The 16,713-nt window shown below is 38.4% G+C and overlaps 1 protein-coding gene across 2 annotated transcripts in view; it reads left to right on the top strand.

The window, feature by feature from the left end:
• kcnq1.1 (potassium voltage-gated channel, KQT-like subfamily, member 1.1) overlaps window positions 1-16,713 on the top strand; it is a 343,893-nt gene that overhangs the window by 175,861 nt on the left and 151,319 nt on the right. For both annotated transcript variants that reach the window (XM_066701065.1, XM_066701066.1), the window contains one exon: window positions 15,166-15,241. In XM_066701065.1, the coding sequence (XP_066557162.1) occupies window positions 15,166-15,241 (76 nt within the window). The remainder of the gene's footprint in view (window positions 1-15,165; window positions 15,242-16,713) is intronic.

Here is a 16,713-nt window from a genome sequence, read left to right on the forward strand (position 1 = left end):
ATACCTCCGACGTGGCAACAAGGCCAAGCGACTCAACTATGCATGAAATCACAGGAACTGGGGTGCAGAAAAATGGCAGCAGATGCTCTGGACTGATCTTTGGCTGTAGCAGAAGGCAGTTTGTTTGCTGAAGGCCTGGAGAGCGGTACATGAATGATTGTCTGCAGGCATCAGTGAAGCATGGTGGAGGTTCCTTACAAGTTTGGGGCTGCATTTCTGCAAATGGAGTTGGGGATTTGGTCAGAATGAATGGGGTCTCCTCAGTACTGAGAAGTACAGGCAGATACTTATCCATCATGCAGTACCATCAGGGAGGCATCAGATTGGCCCCAAATGTATTCTGCAGCATGACAACAACCCCAAACATACAGGGAAAGTCATTAAGAACTATCTTCAGCGTAAAGAAGAACAAGGAGTCCTGGAAGTGATGGTATGGCCCCCACAGAGCCCTGATCTCAACATCATCGAGTCTGTCTGGGATTACATGAAGAGAGGGAAGCAACTGAGGCTGCCTAAATCCACAGAACAGCTGTGGTTAGTTCTCCAAGATGTTTGGGCCGACCTACCTGCCGAGTTCCTTCAAAAACTGTGTGCAAGTGTACCTAGAAGAACTGAGGCTGTTTTGAAGACAAAGGGTTGTCACACCAAATACTCACTTTGCATTTTGTTTATTGATAAATATAATCTATTAACATGTCTATTTTTGAAAGCATTCTTATGTTACTGCATTTTTTCACACCTGCCTAAAACTTTTGCGCAGTAAATTAAATGTATTATTCATATTACTTCTCTCACCATATGTTATATGTGGAATGTGTAATTTTAGGCATATAAAAATCAATGTCACAACTCTGGTATCAAATCTTTGTTAGCTAATTCGGCAGGTGTTCCTTTGCAAGATTGAACAAAAGAAAAGATGGAGACATTTTAGTCAACAAATGTATACCAGCACAATGCCAGACCAAGGGTTTTGCCAACATTATTTGAACATGTATTGTTCAGTATTTCTAAAACGTGGGTCATTGCATTCCTCATATGAATAGTCCTCGCTGATGTGGGTGTCTTGCAGGCCCCTGGAAATTATTACTTATTTGCTTTGCTTTTTTGAAAACAGGTCTTTCAAAAACTGATGTTTTTAAATCTGTTATCTTATAAACCGTTTGTACATTTTTATTTTAATTGATTTTGCCTTATGTGTGACACAGTTGTTTTTCTTGGAGTGGAGCTGTCCTCGCTGCAGTGTTGAATTGTGTATTACTGTCTGCGTTTGTGTAGTCTACCCTTTGTTTTCCTTTGGCATTCTTGTGAAGCTTGTAATGAGAAGTCGGGAATATTTTCCCTGCTGCTTTTTAGAGGGCTCTTGGAAGTGCAGATGGAGCCATTCAAATTCAAAACCTGTGCCCCAAGGACAAACTGTGCTTTTGGCACTGATACTTACACACACATACAACAACACCACCACCACCACCATCTATCTATAACCACTGTACCACCGATTATGTGGGCAAGATTATAGTCACACTTAAAGAATTTATGTGATCATGAATTAATATATTATTACCACAGGATTAACACATGAATATGTCATGCACTTCATGAGTTCTGATGTTAGTCACATGTATAAAAGTGTTAGGGTAGGGGTTTGGGTTATGGCTCATGTTCTCAACATCAAAACAGTTTTAATCCTGTGGTAATCATATATTATTACTCAGTTTCTTAGCAGACACCCTTATCCAGAGGGTAACAATTGTTACAAGGTATCACATTATATTTTACATTTACCCATTTATACAGCTGTGCATTTACTGGAGCAATCTAGGTAAAGTACCTTGTTCAAGGGCACAACCACTCCTCCGTACTAATTCATGAGGAAGCATACCACCTTATTTTAAAGTATTACCCCTTATAGTTAATCAACATAGGAGTTTGAAGATAGTTTGAGGAGATAATTTGGTTATTCCCCTGTATAAAAGCTACTAGGTGCCCATTTTCATAGTTTTTCAATCATCCAACACATTCAAAACCAACAATTCTCTCAGCACAAATGCTCATTGCAGTGCAGATGGTTTGCGTGTGTGTGTGTGTAAATAAGTCCACTCCAGGTGCCAGATATATAAATCATCTACCTTATCTGGAATAAGTTTGCATGGACAGATATGTGGAGTTCAAAGAATATTAAAAACATTTTTTTTTTTTTTTCGTTGTGCTGTAACAGTATAGTTGGTAAAAGATCCTGCAGCTCTTAATATTCAAAATGGATCGGCCTGCTCTGGGACTTTTTATGTATCTATAATTGAAACTCTCATTCCATCCCTTATTGCTGGAGCAGTTTAACCTTCTGAGTAAATTTGACCATCATAGCGATACAAAGTAATGTTTCTCCCAGCCTTCTGATTTGTTTTGTGTTCAGTTTTTCTTCGTTTTTAATTTTAGTTTGATGGTTGATATAATGATAAATTGCAACACAATATAATGCCAATACAAGACTGTGGATTGATACATTTATGTATACATAATTAAATAAACAAAACATGATCCCTAGTACTTATGAGAGGGCCCTATGCAAACTGTATGCAAGCAGTATGCAAACTGTCTCAATTTGTCATGTGTGGAATTAGTGTTATAACCATGGTTCCCAGAAATCCGTTTACTGTAGAAAAACTAAATTTTCGGTTTGGTAGGCAGATGTATTGTGATTACTTAGCTTACCACTGAGTGTAATTTCTACATTGTACACAACATCATCCTCTTGAGATCAGTGCCTAAATATACTTAAATAAACAAATACACTTTTATTGTCTGTGTTCAATGCCAGTGTCTAAAAAAATTAAATGTGTCTGGAATGCTGCAGCTCTGCTTCAGTAGCAACTAAAGCCAGGATAAACTATAAATGCCATTTTCACTTCCATTTGCATTTGTAAATAAAATATGTGGCTTATCTCATTTTGTTTCCAAAGCACAATAGTGAATACTGTTCACTGTTTTGGTGAAATATTAAAAAAAAAAAATGTATTAGGCTGATGCTTCTCTATGGGCCCCAACCTTGATTAAAATGGTAGATGTCTGAGTAAGCAATGTTTTATTTAACTCCATACATAGTGTTTCTGTATGTTCTGGTTAGGAATACTATTTCATTATTTATATGTACATTTTGTTAATATTTTAATCGGGGAAAAGCACACATTCTCTCTTATATTTAATCAGAGAATTTAGATTTTCTTATCATGGAAAACTTGCAACCTTGGTTATAACAGGGTGATAGCTGTGAAAAGACTGAGAGTCTAGGAAGATGTGAACTAAAGCTGTCATTCACACTCGGAAGGACTGATTCACAAGGCACTTTAGAGACCTTTAACTTCTGCAACAACAGCATGTGTAATGTAGTGCTGTGTTAAGACTCTGTAGATTCCTCTACCTGCCAGTTTGGATTAGATCAATTTTGTACCAATATTTTTGTTTTGTTTGTCTAATTTACATTTTGCATTCAGTGATGCTTTTTTCTTACTCTTACCAAAGTATATAGACATATATGTGTGTGTGTATAAATACATTTAAAAAAATTTGCTTGACTTTGAGGAGACAGGGTTCAAGTATCACAACCTTGTCCTCAGGACACCATTAGAATAATTCATATGCTATATTAAGATCTGCATGGGGTACGGAGCGCGGCTCTCTGGCTGGTGTTTTTGTGGAAACCTCTGGTGCGTTGTATCGCTGCGGTGTCCTGGAGCCAGAGAAGTGGCGTTTGTTTTAATAATGCTCATTACTAGCACAGACAACCTCTGACCTCGCTCTCTCTCTTCGGGCTGTACCCCCTGCAGCTGCTGCCATCTCAAGGTGGCATTTCTGACATTCCTCTAACGACATTAACTACATACTGCCCAGCACAGCCCTAGATTTGCCTTTGCAGCAGTAACTATTCCACGGTGGCAGAAACTGAATCTGTTTGTCTTTCTAGAAAAGAAAAACCCGACTGGTTTGAAAACAGAGCCTTTTTGTAGGAAACTTACGGACAGCCTATATACAAGAGACTCAGTGAAGTCAGGGCAATTTTGGTGTAGATTTGAATACAGTTTTCAGAAACAATGAGAGGAATGTACCACAGCTGCAAAGGACACTTTTTACCTAGAGAAGGAGGTGAGGGTGCCTATAGAGCCTATTATAAATGCTTCAAATTTGACACTGTGGTCAAAGCTCTTGAGACCCAGGTTCAATTCCGGCCTTGCGTGTCTGCCTGTGTGGAGTTTCCCTCTTCTCCCAGTGGCCTCCTGGGCTTTAATTAGACATTTAACTGTGAAATGAGAGGACAATGAAAAAAGACAAACTAAACTTGAGGTAACCCCAGCACAGAAGAACACATGAGAGAAGGCCATGCCTCTTCTTACTGCTTTGGTTAATGAGAGCTAAGCCATTTCTCGAAGGAATCCATAGTCAATGCAGCTGCCCTGGCTTTTCCACTTTATAACACTTTATAACAGTTTTTAATGCTTGGTTTTTCTGAAGGGCGTCAGCCAACCACATAAATAACAACAATAATAATAGCCTCAGCACCGCACCCCTCTGCATTAAATCTCCGTTCAAAACGTGTAATTTACCAGAAGAGTAATTAAATGGATAAAGAGACCATTTAACAAATAAACGTGATGAGGTGTAACAACATAAGCGCTAGATGATTTAATTGCCAAAAACGGTTTTGTCTCCTGTGTGGTTGGCTGGGGCAATGTCAGAATTTCTCCTGAGGGAAAAAGTGCGGGCAGAAGCATAGCTGCCATGAAGTAAATAGCTCCATGAGGAGCTGCAGAGGGTTTTCGTTGGGAGGGGGGGCAGGATAGTGGTGTAACTGTAAACGGCCCCCGCTCTCATTGCTTAAGAAAGACACTACATATTTACATTATCGTGGTGTAAATAAATCCTGGAGGCTGGCGTGAGTCAATTCAGACTGGCCATTATTTATGGCTAATAAACTCCTGTCTGCTGCCAAGCCGAAACCTGATCTGGTAAAGTAGCCCTCTTCCCTCTTCAGCTAAAACCATTATTCTTGTTTTTACCCTTACAATGCAAGGGAGCAGAGCCAGCTCCCAGTTCCATTAACTTAATGAAGTCTGACAGCCTGCAGCAAATTTCCTCCTAATCTCTCCTAGACCCTAGTTAAGAGCCTTTCAGACAGATCTTGCCCTGGCACTGCTTTTTTTTTTTTTGCTTTTGTCTTTAACCCTGAGTGGACGAGCAGGTTTTTTTTTTTTTTTTTAATACTCACATAGCAAATGAACTGAGAAACCCCACGGTTTTATTAATAAAAACTATACCCTTTTGCAGGACACCTTTCCATTTAATTATGTATCTGTTCATGTATTGTGTGTGCTCTATGTTGTCTAATGCTATATGGCCACCAGCTAGTTTTCCAAAATTATATCAGTAAAATAATAGAACAATAGGACAGCTAGCAAACAACATTACATATACTCCTGCTGAGTAAAAACCCTCGAAGAAGCTTGTTTTGGTGCAATAACTGTAACTACTTTAAAAACCTCTGTACTTTTTAACAGATATCAGTTCTCTTTTTAGTTTTTTTTTCCTTTTCTTTAATTATTTACTGAAGGCTGTAAAGAAGCTCTTTACTCAGTATGTCAAGGGGGGGGGGTATAATTCCATAATATTTTTATTATGATCTATCTCGGATCAAACGTGATTTATGAGTTTAATTTTAATGCTCTGACATCTGAGGTATGCCGGCTCTTTCCTGCGTTTATCCAATAACTGTTCGAAGCGATAGTCCGCATTTTGTAACACTGTGAATGAAATGTGTGCTTTATTTTAATGGGTGCTATTTTGTGTTTTGTTACATTAATTTAAAACACATCAATCAAGTTAAATGTGTTAACAATCAAGCAAGGGGAACAGAAGCAGTACGCCTATGATAGATCGCTCAAAACACACCATTTGGTGTTCTGCCACATTGATAGATGCACTCAGCAGAATTCAAAGACTCCTATTTATCTTGACCTCAGAAATCTGTTCCCTTGTCCTGGAAGAATAATTCACCACACCAGTACACCTCAGGAACCATTGACATGTTGAAGGATAGTCTCCTTTTCTGATCCTTTTTTGAGCATGGCTATGCATGAATTCAAGTGTTCAGATAAGTTAGAATGTTAAGCAGTCTTTTCCAGATTTGTGACTTTAATGTGCAGACTATCGATCTATCTTATCTGTCTGTCTGTCATCTGTTTATTAGTGAACTTATTTTATGTTTTTTGTTTATTTTACAATTATCAATTTTACAGTGTTGATATGATCTTTTAAACCAGGCTCTTTCTTGTCTGTTTTACACACACACACACACACACACACACACAGCATCAGATTTCATCTTTGATGCATAGCCATTTAGAGGCCATCAGTCTAAGCTCTTAACAGACTGGGTTATGTCCTGGTTCACATTACTGTATTTGATTTATAAGAAAAGCTTTGCCCGCAGAAAAAAAACCAAAAAGGGAGAACCCAGTCTGAACCCAGCAGAAAACAATTTATTAGAGGAAAAACTTTGCAGGTTCCATGGGCTCATGAATAACGTATCCGATAAAAGCGCTTTTGCCAGGGTGGAGGGTGTGTCCTATAGCCTGAATGAGCTGGTCTCCAGTTTAGTCTGTGCCATTGCCAGGTTTGGCTGGGAGTTCCCATAGGGCAGTACGCAGCTGGGCACAGTGACGGAGAGTGGGTTGTGGTTGCCCGGGGAGAATCTTGGCTCTTTGCTTGCAGGCAACTCCTGTGATTCCTCAAGCGCCTGTGGGTTCAGGGCTGTTCGCTGTTTCATCTGCATCAAATCCTCTGATTGCTGGGATAGATGGACAGGAGGAATTCTGGGCTAGGAGTTGTGATACATAGAGAATTACTTTGACTATCCAGTATATGATTTGGGAGGGTGCATGCATTTGTCTCATTGCTCCCAAAGTAACATTGCAAGTTGCAGATTTGAGAGTTTCAGTAATTGGTGATTCCAATTGTGGATTAGAAATAAAGGGGGGCTGCCTAAACCAGCTGCCTTTAAGCCCTGCAGTGTTATCGGTGAGAACAAATTCAGAGCCTCCCCCTAATGTAAAAGCTCCACTGTTTTCTCTGTGGGCTGGCAGTGTGAGAAAGAAGTGGCATGACAGTACAGTTCCATAAGACTGTTGACTGGAGTCATGATGGAGAGCTAAATTGCTTAACAAGGGGTGTTTTCAAATTGGAAAGGTATGAAAGTAAATATAATTGGCAATTCTGTAGACACACAGTCCAAAGCACTCGTTTTGCTTGTGATTTATTTGGGTCTTTCAAAAGGCGGGGTGCAAGTGAGCCTTGATGTACAGGACAGCGTGTTCTTGTTGTTCTGCGGTTACAGTCTGTACTCAATGTAAACGTTCTGCATTGCTTTACTTCCCATGATTGATTACTGTTCACCCGAGATTTTGATCACAACTCCCCATCAACCAGCTGCCCACAAACTCGCTCAGACATAAAATCTGGAAGAAAAACAAATTAAATTAAAATCAAGTGGTTCTCTTTTCTTTCTCAAATCTTTTCTTTTTTTATGTTTGGTCAGGAGAAAATAAATCCTTGTTAGTACAGAGGGCTTCTTTTAAAACGACCCACAGGGGAGGACATGCTCTGAAAGTTTAGTTATTATCAGTGGTTAATAAAAAACATAGTTATGTTTTATGTCCACATGCCGTCTGTTTGAAGTTGCCTTCATGTTTGTGTCTTGCTGCATGCAAGAAAAGATTTTGTTCTTTTTTACTCCTCTGTGGATTTTCCTCTTTTTAAAGTGTTGTTTAGGCAAGAAACTGAAACACTCATAGCTGGTCACTATTGTATATTTCGCCTTGGAAAATTTCAACATTTATTTCTGTTGTGCTTGTCTGTCTTTAAATCTGTAATTTGTTTAAGCCATGTCCATTTCTCAATAAAATAAGAGAGATCTGATGAGGAAACATCATGCATTTATAAATGATTTCATTCCATTTAAAGGATGCTCTTCAAACTGCCATTGTGTTATACAGAACCATGCTTCTTTTGCAGTTGTTGATTCTTCATTCATGAACACATCTGGTGGGTTTAGTCGTAATGTATTTTTTTCCACTTTCCACTAAAGTGCTCACAGACAAGTTAATTGCTCTAACAGGTGCTTCGCTCTATATCTCCAGATTGCTGTTTTAAATGCAGTTTTGATTTAACAAACCTAATTATTGCTTTAAAGGCAGGTCAGAAAGAAGCATTGAAATCTGCCATGCCTAAGCATATTCGAGTCTAAATGTAAACCGCTCCATAGGTTATTGTTTAAAATTTGAAGGTGGCCCACATTTAAAGTCAACGCCCTCTCACAATCTGTAATAAGTACTGATGTCATAAATTTAGAAAAGACAGGATCACTGAAAACCTCGTTCTCTAAGTTATACGTCTGCCATTTTTGAGACTTGAACCCACAAAAAGCGATTCAATTAAGTTTCAAGACTATTTTCTACTCATAGTGTTTTGAAAACCAGGCAGAAGGCCCATGAATTGTACCCTGAAGCCTTTTTAAGTGCAAATTGGGCAATATTCCACTGCCTAAAGCTAAGGTCACACTACACGATTTTACCACGATTTTAGCCCGATTTGGTCCTCCCAACAAATCTGCACTGAACCTGACAACAAGCAGCTTGGTCAGGACATATGCCCGCTACTATTTTGCAAATAGAAGTATGCAAAAAAATATCAAGAGAAAGAAAATGTTGTATAGTGCATACAAAAGGGATAGAGACAAAACAAAAATAAAGAATATGTTGAACTTAAGATCTTAAGAAAGGCATCAGGAAAGCAAAGAGGGAAATAGAAAGAAACATAGCTCTTGGAGCTAAAACTAATGCAAAGAGTTTTTTTCAATATTACAACAGCAAGAGGTCAATAAAGGAGGCAGTGAAACAAATAAAGGGCAAAAATTTAAGTATCTTGGAAAACAAACAAGGGGCCGGATTAAATGAAAACTTTGACCCACCCGCTAATAGAAAATTACAGAACTGTACTCAGTTGCGGCTTCATTTTTAGTAAGATTACACTTTCTTCTATTAATAAATGTAACCACTATGATGAACAGGTTTGTAGTTTGCTGTTAGTCAAAGTTTTGATTTAATCCTGCCCAAGATGTGGGAAATGTTCTGAATGAGTATTTCACAGAGGTTTTTACAAAAGAAAAAACAGATAACTTGCCACAGGTTTAAACCAGTCCAGTCAAACCCTAAGAGAGATCAGGATAAATGAGGAGGAGGTACTAAAGGGACTAGCAGAATTAAAAACAAACAAATCACCTGGGCCAGATGGGATATTTCCAACAGTACTTAAAGAAATTAGGGAAATTATTTATAGGCAACTAACTAAAATATTCCAAATGACACTTAGAACAGGGGATGTGCCAACTGACTGGAACACAGCAAATGTCAAACCAATCCACAAGAAAGGGGACAAAACTGAGCCAGGAAATTACAGACCAATCAGTCTAACCTGCATCACTTGTAAAATGTTGGAAAAAAATATTATACAGAAAATAGTGCAACATCTTAATGAAAACCATATTCTTGGAGATAGTCAACATGGGTTTAGATGAGGCAGATCATGTCTTACTAATTTATTAGAATTTTTTTGAACATGCAGCTGTAGATCAGGTGAAAGCATATGATATAATATACTTAGATTTCCAAAAAGCTTTTGATAAGGTTCTACACCAAAGACTGATCCTCAAATTGGAAGCTGTAGGCATATAGATATGCGTAGCTGTAGATAATATTCAGTTGTGAGCCGACACCTGGCTGATGAAATTCAATGTGGACAAGTGCAAGGTAATATATGCAGGTAACACAAATGTCCACTATAATTACACTATGGGAGGAATAGAACTAGATGAAGTAACGCATGAGAGAGACCTAGGAGTCTACGTGGACTCCTCACTTTCTCCATCCAAACAATGTGGGGAAGCAATAAAAAAGGCAAACCGAATGCTAGGGTATATTGTCAAAAGTGTAGAATTGAGAACAAGGGCAGTAATGTTCAGACTGTACAATGCACTAGTTAGAGCTCATCTGGATACTGTGTACAGTTCTGGGCTCCACACTTCAAGAAAGATATCGCTGTTCTAGAGGCAGTTCAGAGGAGAGCAACCAGACTTATTCCAGGTCTGAAGGGAATGTCCTACTGAGAGACTGAGGAACTGAACCTTTTCACCCTGGAACAGAGGAGACTACGTGGGGACTTGATTCAAGTCTTCAAAATCATGAAAGACATCAACCACATTAAACCAGAGGAGCTTTTCCAGATCAGCAGGGACACATGCACCCGGGGACACAAAAGGAAATTGGGCTTCAAGGCATTCAAAACAGGAAAACAGGAGACACTTCTTCACACAGAGAGTTGTCACAATCTGGAACAAACTCCCCAGCGATGTGGTAAAGCTGAAAAATTGTGAACATTTAAAAATAGACTGGATAGGATCCTTGGATCACTTAGTTATTAATGGACACCAAACGAGCACGATGGGTCGAATGGCCTCCTCGCATTTGTAAACTTTCTTTATGTTCTTATGTACCAATGAACGTGTAATGTGAGAGGGTCTGCGATGCCATCGCTTGCCCTCCAATTTAATCGTAAAACTAGTCTGAGCCCCTACAGTTTAATTAAACATGAGATGATCAGCTACAAATTCTGAGAATGGAGATCGCTAGCAGACAATAAGAGTTGAAATAATTGAAGTAAAAAGGGGCAGGTTATTTAAAAATACTCTAATACAGGGAAAATCAGTATTTTTAATTGAAAATATTATCATACTGTTGGATGGATATAGACAATCATTGTTGCTCACCTCCACCTCTCACAGCAGAGTATACAGGGTATTGCCCTCACCTCCCCAGCCATGTCTTCACCCACATCCTCTTTGTCAGCACAGACAAACGCAAACAGCAACAGCGGCGAACTCGTGAGTGTCCAGGTCCATGTTTTGTTTACCTTTTCTCTGGATGGATCAAGCGTGTTTCCGTGAGATTTGGGGAGATTCCAGACTGTCAGAGATCCCCACGACAAAGGATTTCAGATCAGTCGTTAAGTATGTGACCCCTGTACAAACGGTTGTGTAATGTGCACTCCTTCACAATGCAAAAGACATCAGTTCAAAGTCATTAAGTGTGAGCTGCCCATCGTTCTCAAAATTGGTTTGGATTGTTAAAGGTGTGTAGTGTGAGCCTAGCATAAGTTATTTATCTCTATGAAAAATACACACTCAGATTCATAATTACATACATTTAAAATACCTAAACCTAGTATTCAAATTCATTTTGCAACACATGCATTTGTGTAGTTTGTCACTTTGCTGTTCTTTATGTATCTGTACACTCAAGGCCATAGAAAATACTAATTTGTATCTGTTTATTTATTATAATTATAAACTGTGGGTGTAGACATAATCTGTAGACTTTATATTAAGTGACTCATTCACTGCTTCCAACATTATAACTACCATAAAGATAAGGGAAAGTGGCTGTTAGAAATCTACTTTATCATATCACACCGCACACATACTTATCACATTTATAAAATATTATACTATTTTCAGTGTATCGCAATATTACGCCAATGCTGTCATCATCTAAAGACTCTAATTTTAACACATTTTAAATGGACTGCGTCTCGACAGGCCACACACAAATGCTCTTTGTGTATGATGTTACCGCCTGAAGTACTGGTATAATATAATTCTGTTTCAGTTAAAGCTAAAAGATTCTAATGCAGTTAGTATTTCTGCAAAATACTGAAACCACCCCCCCACATAAAATCAATCAATCTAACATCCAATTGGGGACTCCTGTGGATGGCATTTAATTGTATTAATTTATAATTTTATTCCACTGCGTTTTTCTCTGATGACCCCAGTGTTATCATAGTGATTCGGGAGTCTAATAAATGATGAGGTCAGGGCAGTAACAGTTCTCGTCTGGCTTCCCCTGCCAGTAAGGAGCCAGGCTACAGCAGTACAATGACAGACTGGTCTAGTTTCACATACCCACTGGGTATATATAATTACCTCTGTTTGTGTTCGCCATTGACACTGCTGCCAGCAGATCCGTGAACATGTAACTACATCATCTAGTATTTCTGGCTGGTGGCAGGGAAAAAAAAAGAAAAAAACAATCATCTGGGGGGTTTTGTGGAATCCTCTCTGTTTTATTAATCATTTTTTTACATTTTTCTTCTTACGTTTTTTTTTTTCTTCTGCTTACCTCAAGCAGTTATGAGAGCAGGCGGGAGGGCAATGTTCTTGGAAGCTCCTGGTATAATTTAACATGTTGCGGAGGTATGTTGTTTTGACACTGCAGATGAAGCCAAATTTCTTCCTCTCTTGCAAGAATGAATTAAATGAATACATACAGGTTGGTATCTTACTATTCACTGTTCATTTTCTACAGTTCAAATCAAATCTTCAAATCAAAGCCTTCTCAATGTTCTTTCACATTTGTTCAGATGAGTAACTGAGTTGTAAAAGCTTTTGCGGGTAAATTAATAGCAAAATGATAAATTCATCTTCTACACAGCAGCATAAGTTTCAGTAAGATGTTATGTGCATATGCTGGTTAGTCTGTGGGCTACTGTCCTGAAGGGGACATTCATTAAGGTATCACGACATTACAGAGAAATAAAGACCGTGATGACATCACCACGCATCCTATTGCTCTTAACAGAGTGAAATGCAAATATATTAGCCAATATCCAGATCAGTTAAAACTGCTCAGTTGAAACAAACATTTTAATAATGTAAATAAAGAGTGAAATCACAATAACCTGTAAGAAAATGTGTGCATTCTTGCATAATATGGTTTACCTCGCCGCCCCCCCACAATAAATCAGTAAATGGCAGTGTGGCAATCCAAAGTTTCCACACATCCTGTCTTTATTCAGTTAACTTTATTCTCTCTCAGCTGAATCTGTTAAAAAATAATGTTAAGTTATTATAGAATGTTTTTAGTGTAATGATCAGTCTTTATTAAACTTCTTATAAATTGCAGAATATCATTCACATTCAACATGTGAATATTTAATCAACTGAAACTACATATGCTTATACACACACATTCCATGTATAAATATATATATAAACACAATGGCATTCTAATTTCTGTGGAAGCAAGTTTACAGAAGGTATGGCATGTTGTTATGGAAAATAGGCACAGCAAAGGATAAACCGAACAAATTTAGACCAATCCTGAGCAGTGACTGTTTATCTACAAAAGTTGCCATTGTTTATCCTCATGGAAATGAACAATAACACATTAATGTAAGTGCACTGACCAAAGTGGACTCTTTGAAAACTGTTTGACTTTCCACAAAGCCTGTTTCATTCTGGGATTCAAAAGCTTCTTCTTTGATTGGCATCTTTCAAAATGTGCTGTGTTTCAGCGGTATTTTATTAAACACAAACACACGCATAAACACACAAAACAAACCCCTAGTGATTATGGCTGGAAGGCAAGAAGCTACGTTTACCTACCAAACCTAAACTAAACTAAAACTTTTTTTTTTTTTTAATTACACTAAATCACAATATGACTTACAGATTCAGCATGTTGCCAGTACATATGAACACGGCCTTTAATCACAAATTTACTGACAGAGTAATTTAAGCCTTTCTATTTTTTCCCCTCTTGTCACAAGTTTCAGAATACTTAAAGCCTTAAAGTGCAACCCAATCCATTTTAAACTTGCTGAGTTAAAACGCCACAGTGAAGTCTGAGTCCCGGGATCTTGGTGATAAAAGAATGTGTGAAAAGACAAGAAATAATCTCAGATGCCAGTAAATTGTAAACCGATGGCCCCTGCAGTGCAAATGATGAAAGATTTGATTAAATATGAACTTGCTGGCGTGATTCCAGGTCTCTCTAGTATCTCTGTCACCAGATGTTGCAATACAGGCACCTTGACTGCAGACCTATCGGCCCCCAGGGACGGTTCTGTCGACTGCCCGAGATTCATGCCAGCTTGATTGATTCATTTGTTAATTAATGATGGATTTTGGCTGTGCTTACGTTTGTATTGGGGATTTGCTTACACGCAAAAAAAGCAAGGATTAAATTGCAAGAAGGAAAGAAATGCAAAGTGCAGATGAACTCCAAAAACAGAAGTGATCTTATAACCTTCATCTGATGCATGGAAACAGACATGAAAGCACTTGAATTACTGAAATTGCTTTATTTTTTCCTTCTATTTTTCAAAGAGTATCCTATGTGGAATGTTTTTATTAATTACTTTACTTATATATTTATGTATTACTCTACCCAGTCCCAGTATTCATTTTAATGGATTTGAGTTTGCAAAGTCAACAATCTCCAGTGTCACTGGATTTCAGTTCAGCACTACTGTTTTTTGTTTTGTTTGTTTGCGAGTTCCCAGTGAGAATTAATTAAGTGTTTTTAATTTCCATGCAGCCACAAATTGCAGATTTAAGGTTGGATTAAATCAATACTTTGACCTACCTGCTGTTAGCAAACTACAAACATGCATTTGATAGCAGTCATAGCTATAAGTAGAACAAAGTTTTGCTCAAAAATTAAGCATTGAGTACTAGATTAGAAGGTGGGTCAAAGGTTTGTTTTAATCTGGCCTTTAGTCAGTCCCTCTGGAATTGTACCATGATTGCATTGCATGGCAATTTAACTGTGTATGAATGAAAGAGATTTTTATTTTTATTCAAAATATGTTCTACTGTCTGTACCAGAGCTTTAGCAAGTGATGTTTCTAGAGAAGAGCCTGCTGTTGAATTAGATGCATAGTTTCATTATAAAAGCACATATATCTTTCAAAACGAGAAATAGTACTGTATATTTTTGTCACTAAAACATTTAATCATGTTTTTCTGAGAAACAATAACAGATATGTCAATGGCGTCTTCAGTGCTTTCCTGAGGATATTTAGTCTTTTGCTTCTTTGTCAGTTCTGGGTGGTGCAGAAGAGGCTGCATTGTAACTTTGCTAAGCGAAAGATAAATTGAACAAGTTTTGATAAAGGGCTTTGTCTTTTCCCTGCCTTTCTTTGTCTCAAGAAGGGGCTCCATTTTCAACCCACTTCACCTGTCTTCCTCTCTCTCTCCCCCCCACCCCTCTCTGTTTCCCACAGGTTGAGAGAGTCGCACAGAGCTGCCATTAGGGTTATTCGCCGGATGCAGTACTTCGTGGCTAAAAAGAAATTCCAGGTGAGTTGTGAATAGGTGTTTTTGTTTGGTAAATAAAAACCTCAATCTCGTCACCAGTTAAGAGTTTTTTAGTTTTTTTTATTTAATTGTTTTTTCTTTTGTTGGGGGGTGGGGGGGTAAGACTGGAGTACAATTCAGGTTTTTGTCATCGGAAGCTACACCCTCCATTCTCTGTTCGCAGTGAAAGAGACGCTTGTTTGCCTGAGAGAAGGGGAAGTGGGTAAGCAGGGGGAGGTTTGGCCCCATGGGGACTTAAGCAGGTTCTCAAAATTTACCCTGAGCTCACTTTCATTTAACTACTAATGGCCCTGACCTTTGCCCCTCCCCCAGTGCTATCTGTATCACTTTCCACAAAACGAGAAAGTAAAGACGGTGAAGAAGAGGAAGAAAAAAGAAAAAGGTTTGGGTTATCGCACCATTATTCCTTAATCCTAGGTGTGTATTCATTTCCGAATCACTTCTTTCACACTGATGCATCTCCCAGCCAGACAGGAAGTCCCTAAGACCCTTCAGGGGAAACTAAAGAGGGAAACAGACACTTGTGAGATTCGACTAATACCGCGCTTTCAATGGAATCGCATACACACGCACACACACACACATATATACTCACACTCAAATAATACATATTTTTTGGTGCTGAAATCATAGCAGGAGTCTCCGCTGGTTGTGTTATGCCTCCAAGGACAAAGGGAGTGTCTACCAGTCTGTCAATTAAAAGTTTTCTGCCTATGCAAATGCATTTTAGGTGCCCTATTATCCATCCAAATGACAGGTAGCTAACAAACCAGAGGGAGTAATATCCAAATGAAAAGAGCACTCTATTATCATTGTTATTATTCTTACAGTGAATCAGTTTGGATACCTAGGTTTTAATACAGAGGAGAATTCTGTCAAATTTCTCATGTGAGCCATGTGATGCTCAGGGAATCTCCAGGAGGGCATTTTGGAGATTGGGGATTTCAGACAACAAAGAAATTATACATTTGGTTTAACAGCTTTTTGGTATTTATTTTGCCTCTTTCTTCCCAATTGTATCAGGAGACAAATACATGTATCTTATGTATTTACACTGTTAAAAGTGACCATATAGCAATCAATTCCCTACAGAGCTATTTTCCTGAGCTGTACTTTTAATAGTCGGTTGGCTCAGAGACATCACAGCCTGATAACTGGGATGTACTAGGAACAACTGTACTATTTTGCCTGGCAAATTTACAGACAAGACTAATTTATTTTGTGAAGTGTGCAGAGCTGAGAACAGACCAGTCTTGTACTCAAGTCAAGTGTCCAGGCTGTATCCTCAGGAGCAAAGCATCTGCATGACTTTTTACCTTTGTGACCTCACACCTGTATGCAGAATTACCATTGGAGAAACATCTCTCATAGGAACTTTTATTAATCTTTTATTTATTTACTCATTCATTTACTGTCAAGTGCCCCTTGTCAGGTAGCAGGTGCCAGGGGAGAGA

The sequence above is a fragment of the Amia ocellicauda genome, chromosome 4 (genome assembly GCF_036373705.1).
Source record: "Amia ocellicauda isolate fAmiCal2 chromosome 4, fAmiCal2.hap1, whole genome shotgun sequence".
Lineage (NCBI taxonomy): Eukaryota > Metazoa > Chordata > Actinopteri > Amiiformes > Amiidae > Amia > Amia ocellicauda.